The 24,166-nt window shown below is 36.3% G+C and overlaps 1 protein-coding gene across 1 annotated transcript; it reads left to right on the top strand.

The window, feature by feature from the left end:
* Positions 1 to 12,654: 12,654 nt before the first annotated feature.
* On the top strand, positions 12,655 to 13,281 carry LOC131874219 (uncharacterized). The gene has a single exon (XM_059217491.1). The coding sequence runs from the start codon at positions 12,655 to 12,657 to the stop codon at positions 13,279 to 13,281; it is 627 nt and encodes a 208-aa protein (XP_059073474.1).
* The last annotated feature ends 10,885 nt before the right edge of the window (positions 13,282 to 24,166 follow it).

The following is a 24,166-nucleotide window of genomic DNA, read 5'->3' as shown; positions in this document are numbered from 1 at the left end:
TTGAGCTTCTAGAAATTCCAGAGTGTGCACATCGACTGATTACCCTGTCTTCTCATTCTCAACAACTAAATTTCCCACTTTTGCCTAAGCAATTTGAAATCAACTTTATACATTAGGTCAAAGGAACATCAAAACGTATATTAAAAAAAATTATTAAACCTTTTTCTATGGGGATGGTGAACGTACCGCTGAATAAGTAGTCGGAATTCACCTCTACATTTCCACATTGTCCACACCCGCCAGTCAATGGCTTGCTGATTGTCCACTCACTGTTTTTTTTAATTCAGCGATGACTTGTGATACAACATTAGATTCGGCCATTTTCAATCTCTGCACTTTATTTCTTCTTTTCACACTCATCTTTCTGTACGCGAATACTAGTGTTCTAGGCCCTGACCAAACTAGTAAAGATATTACGTGTTATCTTGGTAAGAGAGTTGTTTAAATTTGTATTCTAGATTTTCTGGTAGATTAGGAAACTTTTATATTTCTGTTGGATTAGAAAATTTCTATATTTCTACTAAATTCTAATATTTAGGAAATTTTTACTATTCTTTAGTTAGTTAAATTTTTAGTTAGTTCTTTTTTTGAGTCGTGTAAATCTATTTGTCATATAGTATCTTTTATATTTTTTGTAAGTTACATCATGTTCTCATGCGGCTGCTTAACTCCATTTTCTGCTTAATTTTAAGCAGTTGGAGTGTTCCCATGCAAATTTAAAATTGTTGGTAAAGGATAATTTAGAATCTTTTGCTATTTAAGTGGAGCAGCTATTATTTAGGAATTGAAAATAAGCTATGGGAAAATAGGGGGGCTTATATTGCCAAAAATGCCACATGGCTCCACAAATTTGTTTCCCTCTTTTTTTTTAACATTTTATTTCTATTTTTTCTTGTGCACAAATTATTACTAATATTATTAATACCAATTTTAAGATTTCTCTTAAAAATAAGCAAAAAAATAAATACTCATGGGGCCACTAACTCATAGATATTTCCTAAAAAAGTTGAGCAGTCGCTGCTAGCAAAAATAAGCTAAGCAGCCACATGGGAACATGTCGTTAGCCATTCTAAAATTTCCTATACACCTCTATAAAAGAGGTAGATGTAAAGCAATTTTATGTAAGCAAATGAATTAGAAATTAAGTGCAGAAATTTGTAATTATTTTCTGTGTTTTATTATTGCCTCTATCCACTCGCAAGTGATATCAGAGTCAAGTTGATCATGGAAGAAAGAAAGGTTGTTGATTGTAAAGTGCAGGATAGACAAGATCAAAGAGATTAAAAGTATGGCATCTAACATCAATTATGTACAACCCCAAATTCCATTTTTTACTGGTAAGAATTATGATAATTGGGCAATAAAAATGATGATTTTATTTCGGTCTCAAGGGTTGTTAGGTATAGTCGTAAAAGGATTTTCAGAACCAGGTGATGAGTCTGAATTAAATGATAATCAGAGAAGAGAACTTCAAAAAAATAGAGAAAGAGATGGAAAAGCTTTGTAGTTTATACAAACAGGGATGGAAGAGTTTATTTTTAAAAGAATTAAAAATGCATTTTTAGCCAAAATTGTTTGGGAGATATTAGAAACTACACATCAAGGTACATTTAAGGTTAAAATAGCTAAATTGCAAGAACTTAGAAGAAACTTTGAAAATCTTCAAACAAAAGATTCAGATTCAGTAGATCAATTTTTAGCTCGTGTCATGAATGTTGTTAATCAAATTAGGCTAAATGGTGATGAGTTATCAGATCAGAGGGTTGTAGAAAAGATTAGCAGAATCTTGCCAAGAAAGTTTGATAGTGTTGTAGTAACCATTGAGGAGACCAAAGATTTATCAAAATTATCTATAGATGAATTGTTTGGATCTTTGTTACTTCATGAATACAGGGTAAACAGAAATAACAATACTTCATTGGAGAATGAAGTTAAGACACATATGACATTTGGCAGGAGCAGAGGAAGAACCAACTATGAAAGAAAATGTCTGAGTAGTCCAAATCCAAGAGAAAGGAGACATCTAAGTTTCAATTCTAGAGGACAAAATAATAATCAGCCATCACAAAGGTATGACAAATCTAATGTTCAATGTTATTACTGCAAGAAGTATGGACACTTTGCAAATGAATGTCAAAAGAAACAAGCAGATATGGGAAAGCAAAATGCAAATTTTTCTGAGAGTATTTCACAGTCTTTGTTCATTACATGTCATGTAGCTCAAGAAAGTTCAAGAAATATTTGGTTTCTAGATAGTGGGTGCAGTAATCACATGACTGGAAATAAAGATTTGTTTGAGAATTTGGATACTTCAGACAAATTAGAAATCAAATTGGGTAATGACAATATTGTTGAAGTCATGGGAAAAGGTGCAATTAATGTGATGACAAAACTTGGTAAGAAAACTATTATTGATGTTTATTTTGTACCTGGTTTGAAGCATAATCTGGTAAGTGTGGGACAGCTTATTCAAAAGTGTTATAGAGTTGCTTTTGAGAATAATGTTTGCACAATATTTGATATTTCTCCAAGTAATATGGTGAATGCAAAGGTTGAAATGACAAATAACAAAATGTTCCCACTTCGCATGAAAAGTGAAATGATGGAGGAGATCGGAGCAAGTTTGAAGGCATCAAGTCAAGATCAATCATGGGTATGGCATTTGAGGTATGCACATCTAAATTTTGAAGGATTGTGTTTGTTGTAAAAGAAGAATATGATAAGAGGTTTACCTCCCATCAAAGAACCAATAAGTTCATGTGAAAGTTATATTTTGGCTAAGAAGCATAGGGAAATTTTTCCAAAAGAAAATTCATGTAGAGCATGGGCACCTTTAGAACTTGTGCATACAGATCTATGTGGTCCAATGCAAATACCATCATTAGGGGAGAGCATTTACTTTTTGACATTTATTGATGATTATAGTAGAAAAACATGGATTTACTTTCTTAAATATAAATATAAGACATTTGGCAAGTTCAAGGAATTCAAGGCATTGGTTGAGAAACAAAGTGGATTATCCATCAAAGTATTGAGATCGATTAGAAGAGGAGAATACAAGTGAAAAGAGTTTTTGGATTATTGTACGTATCATGGAATAAAGAAGCAATTCACTACAAGTTATACACAAGTCAGCATAATGGTGTCACAGAAAGGAAAAATCAAACAATAATGGAGATGCCAAGAAGTATGTTTAAAGGCAAGAATCTACCAAATGAGTATTGGGCTAAAGCAGTTGCTTGTGCAGTTTATATTTTGAACAATTTATATTTTGAACAAAAGTCCAACAAAGATTGTGAGGAACATAATTCCACAATAGGCATGGAGTGGTAAGCATTATAATGTTTCTCATTTTAGAGTATTTGGTTGTATTGCATATGTACATGTGCCTAAAGAAATAAAAAGTACGTTGGATGATAAGAGTGAAAAAATTATTTCTATTGGCTATGATGAACAATCAAAGGCATATAAGTTGTTTAATCTGATAACCAAGAAAGTCATTGTAAGTAGAGATGTTGTATTCAAAGAAGAAGAATCTTGGGATGGCAATATAGACAAGACAATTGGAGGTGCAACACCAATACCATATGATGAACAAGAAGAAAAAGACCAAGGAGAACAATTAAATGAACAAGGAGGAAGTCTATCAAGAAGTCCACAAAGAGAAAAGTCGCAAAGGCAAGTTGAGCAAGGAGAATCGTCTAGTCATTCCTCTCCTAATTCACAAGTAAGTAATGACTCGAATCCTACACTCGAATCATTGAGATCAAGAATTAGAAGAAAAAAGACTAGAAGTTTACAAGAGATTTATGATCAAGGAGAAATGATAGATTTGCAATCAAACTTTGCTTTATTTATTCAAGATCTTATATATTTTAAAGATGCAATTAAGGAGAAATATTGGATTGATGTAATGAATGATGAAATGGAATCAATTGAGAAAAATGATACATGGGAATTAGTTGATTTTCCTAGGGATAAAGAATGCATATGTGTGAAATGGGTTTATAAAACCAAGTATAAGGCAAGTGGAGAAGTTGAAAAATTTATGGCAAGATTAGTAGCTAAGGGATATGCACAAGAATGTGGGGTTAATTACAATGAAATTTTTGCATGTGTAACAAGACTTGATACTGTTAGAATTGTTGCAAGGTGTGTGCCCTTGGTCTCCTTGTTTTGTGCAGCACAGCGCTCGGGTTTGTGACATGGCTTAACCACCTCCTGTGGATTCTATAAGTCTAGTGGTTGTATCGGGAATTAACAAGTTGATATTTTGCTGCAACGACAACCATACTTGTAACAAGTGGTATCAGAGCTTGGTCACAAGTTCAAACCCCTTGCTTGCTCTGGGGGGGATCATTGCAAGGTGTGCACCCTTGGTCTCCTTGTGTTGTGCAACGTAACGCTCGAATTTGTGACATGGCTTAACCACCTCCACCAGGTTATGAGATAAAATTATTTGAAGAAAAAGTTTACAGGTTGAAGAAAGCACTCTATGGATTGAAGCAAGCACCAAGAGTATGGTACAACAGGATTGATTCATACATGGTGAAGAATGGATTCAACAGAAGCTCTAGTGAGCCTACTTTATACACTAAACTCAATGAGAAAGGTTAGATTTGAATTGTTTGTTTATATGTTGACGATTTGATTTTTACTCAAAATCATTCTATAGACATGTTTAAATCTGCAATGAAGAAAGAATTTGAAATGATAGATTAGGGTTTGATGAAATATTTTCTTGGTATTGAAGTCACTCAAAATGATAAAGGCATTTTCAATTGTCAAAGTAAATATGCAAAGGATGTTTTGAAAATGTTTAGAATGATAAATTGCAGTCCAGTTTCTACACGTGGCAATAGGCACAAAACTAAGTAGAGAAGATAATGAGATAGATTTTGATTCAACTATATTCAGAAAATTGGTTGGTAGTGATGTATCTCACTGGAACTCTGCCAGATATAATGTATGGAGTTAGTTTGATTTGTAGATTCATGGATTCACCAAAGAACTCATATTGGCAAGTAGCAAAAAGGTTTTTGAGGTACATTGTAGGAACTATGAATCATGGCATATTATATTCCAATTTAGATAATTTTTAGATGGTTGGATATACAGATAGTGATTTTGCAGGCATTATTGATGACAGAAAGAGCACATTTGGATATGTGTTTCATCTTGGAATAGGTGTTGTAGCATGGGCATCAAAGAAGCAGCCTATAGTGACAATTTCATCAACAGAAGCAAAGTATGTGGTAGGAACGTCAACATGTCAAGGAGTATGGATACAAAGAGTCTTGAAGGATCTAATGCATGAACAAAAGGAGTCTACTACAATCTATTGTGCCAACAAGTCCACCATTGCACTTTCAAAAAACCATGTTTATCACAAAAGGACAAAGCATATTGACACTAGATATCACTTCATTTGTGAGTTGGTCAACAGTTGTGAAATCAATCTACAACATTGCAATTCAATGAAACAACTTGCAAATATATTCACAAAGGCCTTAGCACAAGAACAATTTGAGAATTTGAGAGTAATTTTGGGCATTGTAAATATTGATGTAATTAGTGGTAGAAATTAGGGTGGATTGTTAGAATATTCTATATTTTCTGTTAATTTCTACTAGACTAGGAAACTTTTATATTTCTACTAGATTAGAAATTTTTTATATTTCTATTCGATTAGGAAATTTCTATTATTTATTTTAATGTTGTAACATTTAGGAAATTTCTACCACAGTTTAGTTAGTTAAATTTTTAGTTAGTTCCTTCTTTGACTCATGTAAATCTATTTTTCATATAGTATCTTCTATAGTTTTTGTAAGTTGGTCCATTCTAAAATTTTCTCTACACCTCTATAAAAAAGGTAGATATAAAACAATTTTATGTAAGCAAATGAATTAGAAATTAAGTGCAAAAAATTATAATTATTTTATGTGTTTTATTTTTGCCTTGCCCACACACAAAATTCAAGATTTAATTCTTAGATAATTAGCAAATAGGTTATTTTATGGGAAAATGTCTCACGTTTGAGACTTCTAAGATGGGAAAGAGAGGCTATTTTCCCTGCCATTGTCAATAAAAAAAAAAAAAAAAATTGTGCTTGACTTGAAATATAATGATAAGACAGTGCAGTAAAAAAAATGTGCCTCGCTTGAAATATGGTGATAAATGTAAAATTTTATAGTTGTAGCTGCCTAGCACATAATAGATCTAGCTAGAAGAAACAAAAAGAAAAACAAAGTAGAAAACAAATCTGCATATGAATGAAATTCTATAATCATTTACAATACAAAGCTTGAGTTAAATACAATATGTAGCCTCAAAAATGGAAGTGAAGATTGCGGAGATAAAAAGATTAACTATAATCTGGTTTAGTTAGCTTATGTATAGAACGCTTAGAGCGTGCAAATATCATGCAATTACAAGTTTTGCATAAGTCTCGGGCTTAATGTAAGGAAGAGCATGCATCAATAGTTATTCATAAATCATGGAGAGAAGAATTGACATTTAATTTGACCACTGTGCATATCTTTAATTGGATTTATGCCCAAACTGCACAACAGTCGCTTGACGACATGACACACATGGCAGGAGGCGACCTTTGCCAGCATCCTCCCTACCTCTGATAAAATGGGAGCTTTGGAACAAGGTATGGACATCCATCAAAGCATAATTGATGGAAGACAAAATATAGGCCTCATAGAACTAAAACACAACTCACTATTTCATATAGGCAATACTAAATGATCCAAACTAAGATTGCAATATAAAATCATCCCTTTACTCAATTCTTTTAAACAAATTACATCTACAAAATGAAATTACAATTTACGGCCTTCAGATGGCCTCTCTCTGCTTATTGCTTCCTTTGTTCTATTTGCTCTACACAGTTATACTTATATCTACAAGCCTAATTTTATGCATTAAATATTCTTCTCCATACAATGAGCTCTCCTCTCCTTTACTCATGTTCCTAATAGTTTGCACACACCTCTTCCCTTTGCCTCTTACTATGCAGCCTCTCACTCCTTAATTTTTGTTTTATAATATCATTTACCTATTGAACTCCATATGGAGCCTAGAATATATGTATATAGATAAAGGAATATGATCTTTAGTTATAGATCTTGATAATGGTGTGACAAAGGGATTCTATTTATTGCATATTTGGTGTATGAAACATTTTGAATTTATTTTCCTAGTTGGATATAAGTTAACCACCTACTTCATGCTCAACCTCCCATTACCTAACATATTTAAAATAGCTCTAAAGATAACCTTTTATTTTATGTCACTGCCATGTCTAAATGTGCATAATAACATTAGGGTTATCAAAACCACATTGTTAAAAGTGTCACATAGTAGTTTAACAAATTTTAAAAAGTATTTAGTAATAAAAAAATTGGAGTACACAATATGATGGGTATGGTGTGCGTTAAGGTATATGTTTGTTTCTTATAGTGTATCTAATTCTTGCAAGATATTTGTTATTATAATGCATAAGTTGTACATGTTCTTTAACATCTTTCAATATTATAGATTTACAAGTTGTGTTGACATGACAACTTTGGAACTAATTATCAAAGTGAATCCTTTTGTCTAACATAATAATTGCAAGTGTCTTTCACTAACATGTCAACTTTGGAACTAGTACTCAAAGTGAAATTTTCTATTTAATAATGTAGTTGCAAGCGCATTACTAGTCTAACCTTATAACGCTATTTAGTTGATAAACTATGATTCTTAATAAAGTTAAGCTCTTATTATCTATGTTTTAAAAAGTTTAATTTGAAAGGGAATGAATCAAAATTTCTAATGGCTATCCTCAAGACTAAAAAAAAAATTAAAGATGTAAATAATGAAATATATTCAATATGTTTCGACACATTGAACATAAACATTTCACATTAAATATATTACATTATCTTCTTAATCTTTATCTAGATATCTACAAAACAACTAATTACATATGCAATACATATAACATCTTCTTAATAACTTTAAGAATTTATTTTTATTGACATCTTATTTGCTATTGCACTAACCCGCATACAATAACTTGGAACCTTGACCATTCAAATGTCTTCTATAATCACATCTTGCCTACCTCCCCCAAAATGTCACTCTAAAACTACAACTTTTAACAAGGACTATAAATACTCTCTAACCCTTGTTTTCTTATGCTATTAAACTTAGTCAAAACAAGATAGAGGCCCTAGGAACATTACGTCAGATTCTATTTTAGAGTCAAAACTAGACTGAAATTATATATATATATATAAAAGGTTACAGAATACAAAACTTCTATGACTACTTACTTTCTCCTAGATTTCACATGCGTTAAGGAACATCGTATTACGTTAGGAAAGTTGAGCTTATTACTGATGGGAAACGTGAGCATTATGATGACTCAACATATTTGTTGACATTGTTCTCTTTATAGAATTTGTTATTTTGAAAGTAGCTTTTAAAGAGGCTACGAAATCAAAACAGCTGAAATGTACACTATTTCGCCTGTGATTTTAGCTGGGTAGAGTCCAGTGATAAAATCAACCATTTACTGGAATTTGTATAATAGTCGGGACTTCGATATAATATCTGGTTTCTTTATTCATATAAAATATTGGGAATCGGTACATTATAGTTCACTTAAACCCAAGTCAGCGGTCGGCTTTCGAGGACATATCTAGTGGATAAGATATCCGACTTCAAGTGAATAAAACAAATATATCTGGTGACTTATTCAGCATTCGAGACTGGCCTTTTGGGCACTCAATGATGGACAAAAGTTAGTCGTGTAGTGTAGTTTCTTAGCTGTTCGTCCCAATTAAACAAGTAGTAATACATTTTTATACCAGTCGCATCGGATTGGTATGATATTATTGTTTTTTATTAATTTTAAATATTGGCAATACTTATATTGTTCTACACCTCTTCAAGGGCGTCATGGCATCAGATGAAAAGAAAATAAAAAATAAAGAAAAATGACTCTTTTCATGCAAGTGGACAGCGAGATTGTGAAGATTTATTAGTTAGAAAATTGCAAGTGGTTCAGCCAATTGCGTGTAGACCCATTCATCGATTCTCTCTCTCTCCTTTTGAATGGACAGCTTTAAAATCAACTAAATTTCGTACATTTATGTTATAAGATTAAGCACCAGATTGATGACACCAAAGGAGATATTTGGCTACTACAAGAAACTAAATGGAGTAAGGCTGAGACTGATGCTAAAATGAGAGTTTGGAAACAGTGGAATGGTCTGTTTAGGCAATCGGATGGAGCCTCTGGTGGCTTGGGAATCATTTGGAATCCCATGAATGTTAGGATCTTTCTTGTTGGGGAAGATAAGCATTGGCAACATTGCTTGTTAACTATCCTTGGACGGATTGAGAATTTCAATCTTTTTAATGTATACGGACCATCTTCTGCTAGTGATAAACGTGCTCTCTGGGATCTCTTAACCATCAAACTTAACAGTATTACCGATGGTAGTTGTGTGGTGGGTAGGGACTTTAATGCGATCCTTTCCGGCATTGAGAAAAGTGGGGGTATTCAGAGGACTGGTACGTCCCAGAAGGACTTTTCAGAATTTGTTGAGAAGAATCACCTACTAGACATTGTTCCTAAAAATGGAGTTTTCACATGGATGAACAGGAGAGTGGGTTTTACTAATATTGTTGAACGGCTTGACCGGTTTCTTGTTACTGGTGAGTGGCTAGGTCAAAATCTACCTTTAGAGTCATCAATTCTCCCGCTTATCAGATCAGATCACTACCCGATCTGTCTGGAGGTCGCTATGGGACAAGTGGAGGGAGGTACTCATTTCCGGTTTGAGAAAATGTGGTTCAGAGTGCCTGAGCTATATGATCTTATATCTGTTTGGTGGAACGAACCGGTTCTTGGGAACCATTCGAGATTATTCATACTCAATAAGAAGCTCAAGTATATTAAGGTTAAGATCAAAGAATGGAATAAGAGCCAATTCAAGAATATTCTTATGGAGAAATTAAGAAATAAGGTTGAGCTGGAAGAAATAACCAACTCTGTTATTACTTCAGGAATGAATGAGGATTTATTTACCAAAGAAAATACTCTCAAATCTGATCTAAACGAAATCCTTCGGTGTGAGGAAATCCATTGGCGTCAAAAAATCAAGGGAGTTATGGCTAAAGGAAGGTGACAAAAACACCAAATTCTTCCATCGGGGCCATTGCCATTTGAAATAGAAACGGAATATCGGAGATTATGAGAACGGATGGAGTCACTGTCAGAAACTATGAGGACATTGCGTAAGAAGCTGTAAGATTCTTTGATTCTTTATTGAATGGTGATCACCAGATTGATCATGAAGCAAGAGCTAGAATTCTTAACTCAATCCCATCCATAATATCTGATAGTCAAAATACAACTCTCTTTACTCCTATTTCAATTGATGAAGTAAGAAAAATTACCTTCCAGCTGAAACCTGATAAGACTCTTGGCCCTGATGGCTTCCCTGCTGCTTTTTTCCATCATTTCTGGGATATCATCGCTCGAGATCTACATCTTGCAGTAGAAGAATCAAGAAAGAAAATGACTATGTTAGGTGCTATTAGTCACACCTTTTTTTACTCTAATCTTGAAAAAGAAAAACCCTCAACAGATGTGTGATTTTAGGCACATTGCTTTATGCAACACGGTCTATAAGATTGTAACAAAGATCATAGCTAACAGATTGAAGCCCCTCCTTAAACACATCATATCAAATAAACAAAGTGGTTTTGCCCCTGGAAGATCCATTGTGGAAGGCATTATCATTGCTCATGAAACGCTTCACACGGCCAAGAAAACCAAGGATTCCTGTATGATTTTAAAACTGGATATTCTGAAAGCTTATGATATGGTGGACAAGGATTTCTTATTTGAAGTTCTTAATAAATTTTTCTTTTGCAAGGAATGGATCACATGGGTCACGAGTTGTCTGGCCTCCCCCAAATTCTCTATTTTGGTTAATGGCTCATCTCATGGCTTCTTTTCCTCGATAAGGTGATCCAATATCACCATTTATGTTTATCATAATGGTTGAAGCCTTAGGTCGATCAATAAGAGCTCTTCAGCAAGATGAGTGTTAGATTGGAGTCAATGTGGCAACAGGGGTTGAAAAAATGACTCATTTGCAGTTTGTCGATGATACCATTCTATTTGGTTCGGCTTGTAGGAGGGAGGCAAGAACAATTAAATCATGCCTCGATGACTACTGTATGGCTTCCAGGCATAAAATCAATTGGCACAAATCTGAAGTGTTTTTTTTCAACACTCTGATCAACTTGTAAGGTGTATTATCAAGGATTCTTAATCTCAGAGTTGCAAACTTCCCATGGAAATTTCTTGGAACCCCCCTCTTCATTGGCAGCAACAGAACTCACTATTGGAAGCATCTTATTGATAAGTGCAAATCCAAGCTTGCAATTTGGAAAGGCAAATGGTTATCCTCTACTGGGAAACTCACTATGATAAACCGGTCCTTTCTGCGCTACCGGTTTTTTCCATGGCTTGCCTAAGATTACCGATGGCAATTGAAGATGAATTGATCTCTCTAATGAGAAATTTCCTTTGGAATGGTTCGGATGACAAAGGGAAATTTCCTTTGGTGGCTTGGAAAAAGATCTACCAACCAAAAAAGGCAAGGGGTGCTGGCATTCGCCAAATCTCGATTATGAATTTAGCTATGGGTGCAAAATTGGTTTGGGAAATTTGTAGTGGTGGGAAGCAAAAATGGGCAAGGCTTTTAAAACATAAATATCTGGACTCCTTGGAGCCAAAAAGGATTCTCACTATAAATAATCCCCCCAGAGGCTCGGCCATCTGGAATTTTATTGTGGATAGCAGGGAAATCATAAGTGATCAGGTTACCTGGGATGTCAGAAATGGTAGGGATACCTCCTTTTGGATTGACTCTTGGGCTGGTGAAGATGCCTTATGTCTCAATCCCTCACTATAACCTATTATGGTAGAAACTTGTCGCCTTTGGGGGCACAATATTTGTGATTATGGTTATCCTATCCAAGAAAATGGTATTGCTAAGTGGAAATGGAACTCCTTGGATCCCTTGGACTTGAATCAGCATCAGAAAGACTTGTTTGCCGACATCCTCAACAAAAGGATTATTTTCCCTTCCCCTAAAAAGGATATTATTAGGTGGTGTGGTTCCTATGATGGTAAATACAAAGTATGCTTTGGTTACAAATTTAAAGAAGCAGCTATAGAAAAAAAAAGATTGGCCTATTAATCTTTTTTGGCATCGACACCTCCTTCCCAAAGCAGGCTCTTTTGCCTGGTTGGCTTGTCAGAAAAAGATCCTAGCTAAAGAAAGGATCTATTCAATGGGTATCAATGAACCCAGCAGATGCATTTTATGTCTAGAGCATGAAGAGATTGCGGATCATCTACTTCTCCACTACAAATTCTCCAGCCACTGTTGGTGGTATTTCATGAGAAAATTGAGAATCTCCAGCCCCTTCCCATCAGGGTTGGATAAGTGGTTTTCGCAATGGCCTAAACCGGCAGGAAAGGCTATTTTTACTGATTTGCTTTATATCCTACCATCGCTTCTGATTTGGGAAATTTGGAAAGAAAGGAATCGTAGAATCTTCCAAGGTAAAGAGATGAGCTTAATGTCTCTTTGTGGGAAAATTGAGAACCACTTGACTGAGCTCTTGAATAAGGTTGCTCAATCCAAATCATTAAAGAATAATTTGTACACGAACTGGGATTGGAAGATTAAGTTGGCTCTTCCAAATCTTCTCATTCCACCGCTTTTTGTCTTGGGAACCCCGGTGGATCAAATCAATCCAAGAATGGGGGTGAAATGGGATGCACCAGAGTCTGGGTGGAGCAAGGTAAACTTCGATGGTGCTTCTACAGGAAATCTGGGTCAAAGTGGTATTGGTTGTATTTTGAGGGATTCTGATGGTATCTGTATAAAAGAAATCTCTGAAAAGATTGGAGTTGCTACTAACAATGAAGCTGAATTTAGAGCGGCTTTAAGAGGTCTTCAGTTAGGGAAGGAGCTTGGGGTGCAGAGAATCCATCTAGAGGGAGACTCATTAAATGTGGTTAATGTGATCCGTTGTAATAAAATCCCTAGTTGGCGCCTTAACAAGTGGCTTCAACCGATTATGGTGCTATTAGCCACCTTTGATGAGTTTTGGGTTAGCCACATCTATAGGGAAGGTAATGGAGAGGCTGACAGACTCTCTAAATTGGCAGTAGTCGTTGGTGACCCCCCCTGATCTTCCACTGGTGTTATGGCATGCTTATCCTCCTAAGCAATGATGTTTTCCAATTGAGTTTGTCGATAGTGGCTCCTACCGATTGTCTTCTCCTTCTAGATGATGGTTCTCTGTTGGGCCGGTTGGTGACGTAGTATTGCCTCCACTGGTTGACATGGTATCCTCACTATCTCATTGAGGGGGGTGCTCTCTGGTTGAGTCTCTTGCCGGTTGCTCTCTTCTCTCTTCTTCCGATTTATTTTTCTCTGTATTAATCACCGGTTGTGGTGCAAACTAGTGTATTGCCTCCCCGGTTGCCGCTTTACTCCTTAACCTAATGGTCATGGTTTCTGGTGGATAGATCGACTGATTGATTTGATATCCCGTTAAGGTTTCTTCTTGTCACCGAGATGTGACACATTGTCGTCATCATTGATCTGTGCCGGTTTAGGCCCCATGGCAATTGGATATAAGTGTACTTTAATTAATATCTAGTTACGACTAGATCCTTTCAAGATTTGCTTATGATCACCTGATGGTTAAAGTCGGTCGACATTAAGTTGACGAGCTTTGGCTCAGATGTTGTTTGGACACTGGCATTTCACGCGTGTGTGTATTCAATTGGCATGAACTACTTGTCGGGTGTCGTATTCTCTGGTTTGATGTCTTTCTATTTAACAATGGAATGCCCTCATTTTTCCATCAAACAGTTGCTTTCTTTTCTCGATGACCTGCTATGGAGACCCCAATTCTCCTTGAAGCTACTTGTCTCCAAATGGACTTCCTGGACGAAATCACAGATAGACATCTACAGGAGGTCCTCTTCTCTCGACATCCTCTTATTCTCCACAGCCTTAAGAGGATTCTGGGAAAGGAATTCCTTATGGCTTATCACAAGTACAGAGCCAATGTCGATATCTCAGCGTTTTTCCTTGCAATGGTGATATATATGGGTACTAGCAAGCAGAGAGAAAAGTTGTTAACTCAAATGATGTTTAAACATCGCCTATTGGGAGAAATTGATGTTGTATTGGACAATATTGATGCCAATCTAAGAATTCCGCTTCCCCAAAATTACTATATGTCTTTAGGCAATGGGGCGGAGGTGAGGATGCTTGTGATTTTTAACTCTTTGGACTTTGACACTCTTCAAGCAACCTGGCCTGTCATTACCAGGAACATTGAATTTCTGCTTAAAGTGGCTGGCATCCAAAATGGCTTCACGTCGGAATGGAGGGCAAAATTTCTTCGTGATGAAGAGCTAGCAGGTGCTGATGATTTTGGGATTTTGGCGAATGGAGATTTGGTGGCTGGTAATGACTGGGGGTTTGGGCTTAGTGAGGAGTGGTTCCCAAATGACTACCGACTCCCTAGGGAGAAGGTAGAATCGGCAGCTCACTCAAACTGTGGCATCGAATGCCCTATTGTCCTGGATGCGGCTCATGCTCCTGTGGATGGTGTTTCTGAAGACTCCCTTTGACTCCAGTTGTCATTGTTCTCTCCGGTTTCTCTGATTTTGTTATTTTTTGTTTTTATTTTTAAAGCCTCTATTATCTACTTCTAAGAGGTTAGTATCTGATGTCTTGTAATCATCCAACCTTCATTGTTGGTTTTTCTTTGATTAAAGAATAGAGCTAAGGTAGGGGGTTTTCTTCCTGGTTCTTTCCCCCTACCGCTCTCACTGAATCAGGCCTTGTATTCTCTCTTTTTTTATTAATACAAGGGTGTTGCCCCTCTGCAGTTATTTACTTATTAAAAATCACATTTATCTTATAAAACCTAATTTCCTTTGCATGATTATTCCACACTTGATTGCATTAACCATGTTCAACATAACTTTTAAAATTTACTAGCCTTCACTATAAGAAACAACATAACTTTTAAATTTACTAGCCTTCACCGTAAGAGACAAATATCACAATGGTTGGACCCTCACAACAAAGAACGGACAAAGTTATTAGAACAAACATAGCTTACTATTTATTAGTTTTATGTATAAATCATGATTCATTCACGATAAGCTCCAGTTCAATGTATAGGACAAAAGATGTCGAAGACACATTATAACCATTCGTGAGTTGTATGTATGGAAACAATTGGAGACTGATATTCTAAACAATATATGATAATTTTGCAATACCTCAAACCGCGTCCCAAATAATCAACTGAAAGAAATTGTTGAAATCATAGCTGAAAAACTCGGACTCGGCAAGCACAAAATATTTTTAAAACTAAGGACTCGCAAAAACTTGGGGAAAAACTCGGCAATAACTCAGCAACTTTATCCAACATTTGAAAGTATATTTTTTTAAATATTCTTCAAAAACACACATTTATATAAATTTAATGTCATTAAATTTATTTTTTAATTATATTTGAATAAACATATATTAATAGAAAACTATTTAAGTCATAATAGTATTAATTTAACACCATAGTATTAAAAATTCATGTCTCAATATTAATTTTACATTAAATACGTTGGGTTTTTATGTCTGCGAATCTTTTCGCGAGTGACTCGGCTGAGCAAATGACCTGCAAGTACTCATGAGTCCTCGCAGAGTTTTTCAATTATGCTTCAATTGATAATCCTTAATAGATTTTCTTCTCTTCTCTTCTAAAAATGAGATTGTCCTTACATCTTTTTTTTTAATTTAAAAAGTAATAATTGTAATTACTATAACTAAATCATTCCAAAAATTAAGTAAACAATAAAAAACAGTAATATACTTCTCTTAATCATCAATTTTTATATCAATAAAAAGTAATTTACCTACCATAATATTGAAAATATTCATATGAACTACTGAGTCATCATAATTCATCCTAAATATATATAATTTTGTATCAAGGAAAGTATCATATATATATATATATATATGATACTTTCCTTGATACAAAATTATAACTTCTCCAATAACTATTTTGTAGTGACTCATGTCTACTAATGCAATAATCCACTAATCTTTTTCAACTAGTAGATGTTAGCATAGATTCCATATAAAATTGTTCAATATACTTTTTGTACATGGAGGAGGCTTATAATTGAATTTTCTATTATGTTGGAGCGTGTAGCATGCAGGATATAACACGTATGGAGTGCATCAATAATGAGCATGTTTCGGTGAGATAGCTGCAACGATAAAAAGATATTAAGGTTGTGGCTTGCCATTCTCAATAAATGTAAACATTTTATGAGTTTAATATGGTGTCATAGGAATTCTTAGTTGAATCAAAATAGGTTTTAAAGTCATTAGAAGCATGGTTGGATCTACCGATTATTGGTATATTCTCCCTACAATCATGAATTATGATTTCAAGTGATGTCCTCTCATTCATAGGAGAGTTAAAAAAAAGTTAAGGGGAGGAGATTTGGGTATAGAGATATATCTAATAGTTAAGATAAAATTCAAATAAAATATTGGAATTGTAGTAGAACAAGGTATTACATGAGGGTCTCTATATATAGAAAAATTAAAAAGAATAAGTCAATAAATGATCTCCCTTTTACAAATAAATGACCTCCATTAAAGACGGATGATTTATTTTTGGTTGTTTCATGTTCATCCAAACATTATGATGTAAAATTTTATATAATTGATTTCTTTCTATATGAATTATCATAAGAAGTAGTTTGATTATAAAAAATGATTACAAAAGAAGTATTATTATTCTAAGACAATTTGGCATAGAGATTATAGGTTAAGGAAGGGTAAAGTTGTATGGTTGAAAGAATAAGTGTATAACCAAACTCGAAGGTAGATCTAGACTAGAAGTTGGTGAAAAGACTTAAAGAGAAACTTGAATGAGGCCACCCAAGGCTTGAGGAGAAGAGCATGTTGTCCCCAAAACCAAGAGCTAGAGTCCAGAATAATGTCACAATCATCAACTGAATTGAAACAAACCATGAAGAACCCCTTAGCATAGGGGTAAACCTCAATACTTCCCTTTGGCAAGCAGATAGGAAAAAGTCGCATTCTTAAAGAGAACTTAACTAACAACAATAGGCCCAAAAACACCCACATCATTAGGCAAAATACTAGAGGTGGGAGATAGATCAACCACCAAATCCATAGATGAACCAAACCCAGTCTTGAAAAACCTACAACAAGTAGTGAATTTGAAAAATTGCCTACATGGGAAGAGGAGCAGGAGGAATGAGAGGAAGTGACCAACATAGTAAATTTTCTTCCAATACTTGTTAACACCAAGGTAAGAAACTCTTCATTGTTGATATGGTAGAGAGTAACTTGAAGTTTGAATCTTGGTTGTTTGTGTGACATGTTTTTATTAAGGTAAACGGGTTTTACAGGGACCCGAAACCCAAAAGTTTTACCAAAATCCTGGAAATAAGCATTAAAGTTTGAAACCAACAGCCAAAGAAAAATGAAATTGGGCCAAGCCCATAAAATAATCTACAAAAGACCAACGATTAAGACCAACACAAACAGAGACCTATTGATAAGAATACAACAAATCTGCATTCTTCTGAATCATTTTCTTGTTGATATCCTCCAACTCGTCCATGATAAATCTAGAGTTACCTTGCTCTTGGTACGAGTACACGGACCAGTCGTAGTTGGGATTGAGACGTCTAACCACCTGCACCCTTCACAATATTCTTCTACTTAGAGTTTGAAGGTGTCACACTGGCAATGGGATCAACCCTGTAATCCGCAATCATGTTGTTGACCCTCAACAAACCTTCTGAACTATTATTCATGGTGGTCTTGTTGATTTCAACCAGATTTTTCAGACTACCTTTGATTTCTACAACACTCACCTCCAAATTCCATATCCTACTTTCATGATTCGATTTTATCTTGTCCACATCCTCGCTCACTTTCTGGGTCAGTTGGATGATTTTTTCGATTTATTTGGTCCCAGATTGTCCGTAAAAGTATCAACAATACCCTTAATACCCTCTTTAAGGACTTGTATCTCCATAACTATTTTCTGGAGGCACTCCATCTGACTGTTGGCCGCAAGGGAAATAAAATCATCCAGGTCAGGGTCAATGACATCCCTTCACTGTTTCCTAGGATTAACGTTAATGGGGATTTCAATTTTAATCTCCTTTTCATTATCAATGTTGTCCCCCCCCCCTTTCCAGATTTGGGCTTCTTAGGTCTAGAAGAGACAAATTCAGTAGGCTTAGTCCCTAATTTTTTGTATTTACTAGCGGCTCACCTAGGGTGCTTATTGCGTCTACTACTACCTATCCCAGGGGTAAGAATGGGCCCCTCACCTGTAGGCGGACAATACTCAAGATCATCAGAAAAGTCTTGATCCTGCCAATCCCTGACAAGCCCACTATCTTCCCCTTCTGAATCTGTATCATAAACTACCTGGACCTCTGATTTGGAAGAAGAAACATGGGTATTCTAAATAGGGGACGACTTGACTTCATGGGCCTTAGCATAATTCATAATGAAACAAATAAGGACCTCATGGAGGACCGAGTTGTCCACATTCTCAGCATGTTTCTATAGACTATGCTTTAAGGAAGACAAAAGATAAAAAGGGATGGAGATTTTCCTATCATGTTTGAAGTGATTCAAAATGACAAAGTGATAGGAAAAAATACTCGCATACCGACCATCAAGAGTAATGTATCGCATGATCACTTTTACCACATCAGTCCAAGGCATCTGAAGATCCTTCTAATTGTAGCCACCATCAGCCATCTTCTGAACCTTATTCCTCTCCTTCAACTTGTCGAAGAAGGTGGATATAGATTCATCTGCAGATTTCCTCTCTATAGAACTTCCTTCCCTCTGTCTGCAGTCCAATAATTTTAGCAATAAAGTCTTCATCAATCCTAAAATCAGCATCATAGACCTTAAGGATACCATTATCCCATCCGTTCACAAATTCTTAAGTGGTGTTCGGCGAGTACCCCTTCAACCTTTCAATATACGGCACCAGTCCTCCATCCAAAATCTCATTCCAAACTACAGAGTTCCTTTTCTAGTTTTCAAAAGAGGTGGGTTTCATCCTGTTCTTATCACCCCCCATGAAATGCACAATTCTGATAAAACCGGAAAGAACACCCAAACCACACAACAACAAACCAACCCAGAAACAAGCGAAGCCTCTAAAATAGCAAGAATCGGTAGTCGAGAAGTCCTTCCACCAGAAAAAATTATCCCAATGGCTTTCAGTCATTATGAATTGGTAATGAGTGGTCGCTTAATTCGGCATCCCTTCTAGACAGCTCGCATAGGTTCCTTGTGAAACTTTCCATTTTCGTCCACCATTCAGCCTCCACGTAATCCACCCCAAGATTTGCCATATAATCGGTGGAGGAATTCCCTTCCCAATACATGTGCAAAGCTTTAAAGTCCTCCAGGTTGGCAATCATGATAGGACAATCCTCGATCAGATGCCTGATTGTCTAGCTTGGCTCCTGGTGTTTGTTAATGCAATTAATTATGTTCATTGAGTCACTTTCCAACCAAACACGGTTAAGTTACCCTTGTCTAAATGCCATCTGTAACCCAATGTAAGTCGCGTGAGCCTCAGCATAGTGGCTTTTCTATGTGTCCAAAGGGAGCTACATCGTTGAGACAAGCTTACCATTGTGATTCCTAGCAACTCCCCCACAACCACCCAGCCTAGGGTTACCCTTAGCTACCCCATCCACATTAATTTTAATCCATCCACTAGTCAAAGGGATCCAAATAACATTACTAATGGGTTGTCTTGTCTTGGCAGTCAGGAGAAAGAAATACCAATTTAAGTTCCATCTCCTAATGATATCAAAATCATGTTGCAACACATCAATCTGTGAGTCTCCTTTGTGGCAGGGACAAGAGGATTGGAATTTTTCCTTAATACTGTTATGTATTCTATGTGCCACAACAATAGGTACGGCCTCCCTATCCTTGAAGATCCTATTATTTCTCTCCTTCCATAGACCCTAAGCAATGTGAGGCATCATACAGCTTCAGAGCACCCTAAGAGAGGGATTCCCCAAGGGAAAAACCTACCGGAACCAGCAATCCCTGATATCACTCGACCAAGTCCACCTTAACTCCCATAGCTGAAAGAAAAAGGTGTTGGGGATAGCCATACCTCTTTTACAGAGATTGTCAATGGTCAGAACCTTCTCCTGCATAAAGAGCCAGAAAAAAATATTAATTTTGGGGATTAGGACATTGTTCTAGATACCAGCCCAAAAGGGGGCCGAAGTTAGGGACATAGTGATGATTTGATAAGCATGAGCCATAGAGAAGACCCCAAAGGGAGATTTACTCCAAAAAATCTCGTCAACAGCAAGAAAGGAGGGAATATGAATATGTGAAATCCACTCCTGGACAGGTCAAAGGGAAGGATCAATACTGACAAGATCAATCCACTCTCCCTCCCAAATATAATCAACAACCCAGACGCCAACAAGTCTAACACATCTGTCCTTGAGACTGTTCGCCCATGAGAAGGTGGATAAGGAACCTTCCCCTGCCCACCAGTCATCCCAGAAGAGGATATTTTCTACCATCTCCAACATGCCATCTCATCCCTTGAGCAATAATATCCTTCAAATTGAAAAAATTCTTCCACAAATCAGAAGTTGCAAAGGGCAATAGGTAATTCTCTAGGGTATCTTGAATTCCTTGAATATGATATTTATGATGGAATATAGAGATCCATTCATTATCCTCTTTAAGACATCTCCATAATTGTTTGGATAGCAAAGCCATGTTAAAGTCTCGAATGTGTTTGAGGGCTAGGCCACCAAGATTTTTAGGGGAGCACACATGTTCCCACGAAAGAAGATGCAATTTGTTTTTGGTTTCAGACCCAACCCACAAAAAGGTCTTTTGAATCTTTTCCATGTGCTCTTCAAATTTTGTCGGGACTTTAAATAAACTCATGGCATAGACCAGAAATTTCTGCAATGAGGCTTTTATAAGGAGTTTACCAACTTGGCTAAGGAGGGCACCTTTCCACCCTGCCAACTTCTTATGAAATATGTCAATAATGCTTGACCAAAAGGTCTCCAGAGGAGAACCAGGGCATAGAGGTGGGCCCAAATAAGTATCCGGCAGAGTGCCAAGTTTACACCCCAAAATGTTAGCAATTTTATTTTGTCTATCAGCAGGGGTGTTGAGGAAGAAGATAGAGCTTTTGGGTAAGCTTGTCCTCTGTCTAGATCCTCTTTCATACAGGGAAAGAATGGCCTTCAAGAATTTAGCTTCCCTAACAAAACTCTCTCCCATAAGGATAGTATCATCAACAAATTCTTGATGGGAACATACATGATCTTGAGAGGAAGGCTTAAGGCCTTTTAAAATGCCCAGTTTGACTTCCCATTGAATCACCTTACTCAGAGCTTCACTAATTAAGATGAAGAGAAAGGGGGATAGAGGATCACCTTACCGAATACCTCTTGAGGCAAAGAAAAAACCAGAGGGGGCACCATTAATGAGTACTGGAAAACTTCGGCGTTGAAATGCATTGTTCAACCAATTGAAGAAACTGACTACAGAAACTAAAAGATTGCATGACTCTTATCAAAAATTGCCAATTTACTTGATCATAGGCATTCAAAAGATTGAGCTTAAGAAGGAAACCAGGCTTCTTATTACAAAAAAGAGAATGGGTATTTTCATGAACCACAATAATAGAATCCAAAATCTGTTGAATAGGGATGAAACCATTTTGATGTCTAGAAATCAACATAGGCGGGATAGCTTTGAATCTAAAAACCAAAATCTTAGAGAAAATATTATAAATTGAATTACATAAGCTAATGGGTCTGAAATCCTAAAAGCTGCTAGCATCAGTTTTTTTAGGGATCAAAACAAAAAAGGTGGCACTCAACTCTTTCAAAAGAGAACGAGAGTCAAAGAACTCTCTAGCAGCCTCAAAAACATCATTACCAACAATCTGCCAGTACATTTCAGAAAAAAAAACATCGGAAAACCATCTGAGTCTGACACTTTGTTCCCTTCAAAGGAGAAAGTGGCTTTCTTAACCTCTTCAAAACTTGGGATTCTGATAAGATCCTTGTTGATCTCCAGGGTGACCTTAGGCAAAATCTCCTGAAGAATATCCTCCTGGGCCTCAAGATCCAGAGGACCATACTCAGAGAGGAGGGAGGAGAAAAAACCGATGGCCTCCTTACACAAATCCTCCTGCTTATCCACCCACCTATTGTTAACCTGTAACTTCTTAATTCTATTGGTATTTTTGTGTTTCACAGTGGTCATATGAAAAAAATTAGTATTCTTGTCCCCACTTTTAAGCCATATAGCTCTGGATCTTTGTTTCCAATATTCCTCTTCCTTGGAAATAATGTCATGAAGCTTAGTCAATAGTTGAATTTCTTTATCCATGATGCAAGGGTTGTAGCCCGATCCTTGAATAAGAAACTAAATATCATCCAACTCCTTCTTTAGGTTCTCCTTCTGCTGAAAAATATTCCCGAACATAGATTTGTTCCACTTTTGAATATTGGATTTAACATTGGACAGTTGCTTAGCAATTCTATACATAGCAGTCCCCTAAATAATAACGTCCCACCATTCTGAAATCTTATCCTGAAGATTCGGATTGAGGGTCCACATTTTCTCAAATCTAAAGGGAAAAGATCTTCTGCCATAAAGGGGCACCATATTCAGGATAATTGAGAAATGGTCTGATCCAATTATAAAGAGAGAAGACAAGCTACAAGAAAAAAATTTAAGCCAATCTGGCGAAATAAGACCTCGACCAAGTTTGACCTGAATAAGGTCTGAAACAGTCCTTCTATTAGACCAAGTAAACTTAGCACCAATAAGATCTAGGTCCAATAAACCAAGAGCATTGATCATATCATAAAGATCCTATTTACTCTCCTCAGGGATCAGAGCACCGCCCATTTTCTCTGAGTTAGAAAGAGGAGTATTAAAATCCCCTATAAGAATCCATCTATCATTTGAGAAAGAAAGTCTAGCCTGAATCAAGGAACCCCATAGATTTCTCTTGGCACTTCTCCCATTAGGGGCATAAATATTGGATAAAATCCAAGAAGAACCATCCTTGAGACTAGTGAATATAGTAGCAATATGATTAGCACAAGTAAGAACCACCATACCTTGAAGGATCCTTAGGTTCCATAGAGTGGCTAAACCACCCGAGGCTCCATCTATATCAGAGCAATGAACACCACAATCTTTAAAAATGGCTAACTTGATTCTCTCCGCTCTGCTAGAAGGCATATTTGTCTCCTAAATCAGACAGATATCCGATTTATGATCTCTAACCATATTGGACAGGAGATCATGTTTGTGGGGGTGATTAAGACACCTAATATTCCATGAGATGATCTTCATTTGATAGGGGAGGGGGATCTTATCCCCATATCCTGAATAGTTTTTTGAACCTCATCTGCAATAGGGCTTTACTTTGCCTATCCCTACTTACACTGTTTGGTGGTCTTCCCACCCCTTTGGGTTCATACCCACAATCCATCCTCTGTCAATTTTTGGTTGCAGCACCCAAAGCTCCTAGAGTTAAGCCATTGGTAATAGGAGACAACGCAATCCTTCTTCGATTCCTGGATTTGACTTGAATAAAAGGGTTGGATACCTCTGAAATATCCATATGGATATCAATCCCCATCAACCCATCAAATTTCTCAATCTTATCCTGCTCCATACTGCTACTCATATCAATAACCAACTGAATGAGGGGGTCTATAGACATCCCATTATCCTTTTGAAAAGAATCCTCAATATTCACTTGGGGGTCATCCTGTGGGGGAATACAAACCATTTCCTTCCCATTCGAGCTTGATTTATCTAGCACAGATGAAGGTAGTACCTTAGCCGGTTCAGATTCCTTCTTTTGCAATGCATCACTAAGTTCCCCCATAGGAGGAACCTGTTGGTTCTGGCTAGTACCCTAACCCTCAACTTTC

Source organism: Cryptomeria japonica, chromosome 3, assembly GCF_030272615.1.
Source record: "Cryptomeria japonica chromosome 3, Sugi_1.0, whole genome shotgun sequence".
Classification (NCBI taxonomy): domain Eukaryota; kingdom Viridiplantae; phylum Streptophyta; class Pinopsida; order Cupressales; family Cupressaceae; genus Cryptomeria; species Cryptomeria japonica.
Note: the sequence above shows the minus strand (reverse complement) of the source record. Positions and strands in the feature narration are given on the sequence as shown.